Source organism: Mesoplodon bidens, assembly GCF_964165515.1.
Source record: "Mesoplodon bidens genome assembly, chromosome: 14".
Classification (NCBI taxonomy): domain Eukaryota; kingdom Metazoa; phylum Chordata; class Mammalia; order Artiodactyla; family Ziphiidae; genus Mesoplodon; species Mesoplodon bidens.
Window position 1 is genome coordinate 11,893,382 of NC_138170.1, and position 4,865 is coordinate 11,898,246.

General features: G+C 54.6%; 1 protein-coding gene across 1 annotated transcript; it reads right to left on the reverse strand.

Annotated features, from left to right (window-relative positions):
* Window positions 1-1,030: 1,030 nt before the first annotated feature.
* Window positions 1,031-4,411, reverse strand: IL36RN (interleukin 36 receptor antagonist; the record flags this gene model as incomplete). Its single annotated transcript, XM_081253985.1, has 4 exons — window positions 1,031-1,255; window positions 1,417-1,544; window positions 2,997-3,082; window positions 4,383-4,411. 4 exons carry the CDS (start codon window positions 4,409-4,411, stop codon window positions 1,031-1,033), a joined length of 468 nt encoding a protein of 155 aa, XP_081110111.1.
* Between the last annotated feature and the right edge of the window lie 454 nt (window positions 4,412-4,865).

Here is a 4,865-nt window from a genome sequence, read left to right on the forward strand (position 1 = left end):
GACCTCTTAACTAATTGCATCTACAAAGACCCTACCTCCAAACGAGGTGTCAATGAAAAATATTGTAAACATATCAGTAAACAAAGAATGTGGCAGCCATCAAGCCATCACATTACAGCTTCCCCCAATGGTGAGGTCTGAGGGAACTCAGGATGGAAACAGAATGCCCAGAGCTGCGGCCACCCCCAACAGTGCACCCTGAGGAAACCCTGGATGAGAAAACACAGGATACTGGCCCCAGATAGCTGAGGTGCATATCAAAGGAATGATTCCAGTGAGCCCAGAATCTTGCATCTTCCCATACATAGAAAAGCGCTGAATTCCTTAACTTGAGATGTCTGATTTTCTTAAGTTAACAATAATCTTTTGATGTTCCGACTACCTGGTCTTTGTTGCAACAACTCCTATATATCCTGGCTTCCCCCTTGCCTCTTTGGAGCAGTCCCTTAGAGTTATCTAAGAGGCTGTCTTCCAGGCTTGAAGCCCTCAGAATACCCAGCAAATAAAACATAACTCTCAACTTAAGGTTGTACATTTTTTTTCAGTTGACAAAGATCACAGTCTGAGGTTCCCAGAAGGACATAAATTGTGGGGAACAGTATTCCACCAGCCCAGGAGACCTCTTGGAGGCTGGTTCCCACCTCTTGGAATCTCAGAAGACTGTGACCAATCCAGGTCAAAGCACAGGATGGTTACCTGTTCATTCCCACAAAGCATGAAGGATTCCCACCGCTCTCCTCCCCCTGCCCCTGACCCTGACCCCTTAGGGGTTTATCTTAGGGGTTTACCTTTCTGCAAGGTTTCACATCCGCAGTGCCACTCAGCAGGAAAGAAAACTGTGGACTAAGCCCCAAATCTCAGAAGGATTTACCCAAACTGGGAATCAGGTGGAGGAAGAGTGGCCGTGTGCCCAGCCCCTCCACGGTGGAGGCCCTGAGAGCAGAGGAAGGTGGATCACCACGGGTCTCCTCCTACACCTCCTGGCCCTGCCCAGGCTGGCCCGCCCCGGGAGCCCTGGGGGCATGTTGCCCTAGTCACACGGCTGGAAGTAGAAGTCGGTGATGGGGCCGTCCAAGCTGGTGTCCTTCGGGAGCTGAGTGACCCGGAGAGGCTGGTCCGCTTCGGGCGCGGTGCAGAGAAACCAGCCCGGGTAGGCGGCCAGCTCGAAGCTAGAGGTGAGCCCCGTGTCCCGCTGGTAGAAGGTGAATCTCTTGGACTCCTCGGCACTGTGGTAGAGCTCCATTATGTTCACTGGCTGCAAACAGAGGGCACGGCAGGTGGGTGATGGGTAGGGGCCGGCCCCAAGGCAGAGCCATAATTAACAGAAACCTGGAGGGAGAGGAGCCCAGGAAGCCGTAACATCAGCATCTTTGACTTAGTGAAGCCACGTGGCAAGGCTGCCCCGACAGGACCCACCTCTAGTTTCAGGGTCGGTTCCTGCCCCGTCCCACACGACAGGCACTGGCTCCCACTCTGGACGCCCAGGATGACTGGAGAGAGCTTGGCATCCAGATGCCGATTTGGGACCACGCTGATCTCTTCACCTAGAGGAAGGAAGCGGATGCAGGGACCTTGGCCGCCCTCCCCTCCCTCTGCCCCGTCATGGGCTGTATCAGGCCTCCTGTCCCCAGGCTGGACAGAAAGGGAGCCTCATAACAGCTGTCATGTAGGGAAGGCGGGTCTCCTGCCAGGTGGTCCAGTGGAAGTCAAGGCAGACAGCACCCGGTACCGCCTCCCAACCCCACGCCCACTCCAGGGTCAAAAGTTCAAGTCTTGGGCTTCCCTGGTGGCGCAGTGGTTGAGAGTCCGCCTGCCGACGAAGGGGACGCAAGTTCGTGCCCCGGTCCGGGAAGATCCCACATGCCGCGGAGCGGCTGGGCCCGTGAGCCATGGCCGCTGAGCCTGTGCGTCCGGAGCCTGTGCTCCGCAACGGGAGAGGCCACAGCAGTGAGAGGCCCGCGTACCGCCAAAAAACAAAAAGTTCAAGTCTTCTCCAAGCCCCAGGGGAGACTGACCACCTCTTTTAATGCCCCTCGAACTTCCAGCCTCTTTTCTGTAACCTGTCTTGATAAGCCTCCCATCGCAGTGAGTTGGTATCTTTCCACCCCCTGTGAGAGTCCTGAGGACAGAAAAAGGTCTCATTTTTCTCTGTAATATCCTTCCATCTCACACACACACACACACACACACACACACACTCGGCCTCACAGAGGGCTCTGCCTGGCCCCAGGGCCCAGTAAGGCTGTTCTAGGCGAGTAGATATGTACCACTCTAGAGAGAAGGTTCTGTCACACTGTGTGGGGCTGTGTGAATGAGCACAAGGCCAGATGGTGCCACCTGCTGCTCTGGGCCCCACCGCTCTGAGTGACCGAGGACCCGCAGAGCGCCGAGAGGACCAGGGGCAAAGGGTCAGAAACCCACTCCCACATGGGTGTAAGGGTGAAGAGGGCCTGTTTAGTGTTCTCCTCAGCACTGGCTCCCAGAAAAAGGGATGTTGGACCCAAGTCCACCTGTGAGGAAATGACAAAACAGCCATCTTGGAAAATAATCCCACCTTTGCATAGAGGCTTCCGGTGGGACTGGGGCATGGCGCCATGCTGGAAGGTGTGCTATTTTATTTGTCCTTGCTCAGAGCCTGGTTTTCTGATGCCCCGTCTACTGTGTCGGGCCCAGGGTCTGTTGGCTTGTGCCAATGCTTTTTTGTTTGTTTGTTTTTACGGTACGTGGGCCTCTCACTGTTGTGGCCTCTCCCTTTGCAGAGCACAGGCTCCAGACGCGCAGGCTCAGCGGCCATGGCTCACGGGCCCAGCTGCTCCGCAGCATGTGGGATCTTCCTAGACAGGGGCATGAACCCGTGTCCCCTGCATCGGCAGGCAGACTCTCAACCACTGCGCCACCAGGGAAGCCCTGTGCCGATGTTTTTAAGCCCTCTTCAGGCCCCCTCCCCTCAGAGTATTTAGAAACCTAGGGAAATAGGGTCCTCTTTTGCCACCAACCTTTAATGACCTTCCCTGCTTGCAGCCCTCCGGCTTGAAGCTGGTTGTCGTGCAGATAAAGCACCTTCAGTGTTGCATCCTTCATTCTAAAACATCAGGACAGGATGACACTCAGGGCAGGTGGTGGGTGCTCCAGCTTGCCTGGGCTCTGGAGAGTCCCCCAGTCTCGGGCTCTCTTCCCACTGAGCCAGAAGTAATGGCACAACCTTCTCTCCCAGCCCTGGGGGCTCATGCCTACCCCCGGGACAAGGCCACAGCCTCCCAGCTGAGTCTGGGTTTTGCCCCTTCACCCTATTCAATCTTTTCTACACTAACCAGACTCTTCCCTGGGTCATGTTGGAAAAGAAACTAAACTGAGTCAGAGTCCTGGGTTCTCATCCCGGCTCTGCCACCATCACTGCTGAGTCACAACAGACAAGTTATTCACCCTCTCTGGGCCTGAGTCTCCTCAGTGCTAAACTAAGAAGACGGGATAGATGCTGCCCAGGCCTCTTCAGGATTAAAATGCGCCTTGATTGACTTCCGCCTTTACCTCTGTTTGGTGCATTTACTTCCACTTGGCCATAGAGTCCCTACCACGTGAGGGATTTCTTTACATTTAAAATTCTTTCATTTTGCTTTTCAAATTGAATTCACACCTACAATCTCAGTTGATTTTCTGACATCCTGTGCGGCGAAAGCTGTACTCTAAAGGGGGTTCCTCCAGATGTGTACAAATTGGTTCAATGCTGACTAAACACAATTAAACACATCTCTACTTCAAAGGACTCATATGCTGAGTTGTGCTATGGTCCTCTTTTAAGGGGACCTAGAAAGCATATTTCCCACACTTCCTTGACCGAGGAGCACCACTGTATAAAGCCACTCGTAGGAGTGGGGGTCCACGGAACGCACCTTGGGAAAAGCTATACTAGACTCCGAGTTCAGTGAGAGAAAGATTCTTCTCATTCACTGTTGCAAAAGTCCAGGTCATTGCAGAGCCCCTGGCTCAGCACATGCCAATGGACAGACAGGCTGACTGACAGAAGAGTTTTGCTGTTGTTGTTTTGTCCCAGAGGGCAGCAAGGAGGTAGTGGTTGGATTGACATCTCTTCACTGCAGTGGGGGGTAACAGCAGGGTTCCAAGCCGGGCCTCCTAACTCCCTAGGAGGGATGAGGCCACAACCCCCTCTCATCAGGGAACCCCCAGGAGAGGGCCTGCTCCCGTCTGAAGAGGTTGGAAGAACTCCTCTAAGGGCAGGGAGTTGCCGTTCACACCTTCCCAGCTGCCCACCCCACCTGTGGGACAATCACAACGCCCTCCCCGGAAAGGCTGGACAACAGATCTACCCAGAACTCACTCCCCCACCCAGAGGACATGGCCCAAGCAGAGGCTCAGATACTCACCGGAAGCACAGCGCCCCACTCAGGACCATCTCGAGCTTCTGTGTGTAGACGCTCCTATTTTGAGATCACAGAAAATCTTAGGTGGAGATAGAGGCTGAGCTGGCAGGGGTCTCTGTAAGCAGCCTCCTGAGGCCCCCGGCATAGGAACAGCCCCCAGGGATCAGGGGATTCTAAGTCTGGTGTCAGGAGAGGTGAAGCCCAGCTCCCCAGAGGACACCTCAGAATGCTCCTTTCTCTTGGCAGGGCCCGTGGTGTCTGCCTGCTCCTCCGAGGTTGCCTCAGCCCTTTTAATGACGCCCTAGGGAGGGGCTCCTGAAACTGCCTCAACCTCCGGAGGAGCGGGATCTCCAGAGTGATTTCACACCACCTTACGCTTCCAGAAACATCTGCTAGCTCATTATCTCTCTCAGGGAGGGAAGCTGCTGGAGGCAGTCTTCTTCTAGCAATTCTGAAGAACTTCCAGGGGCTTTCCAGCCCTTAGTG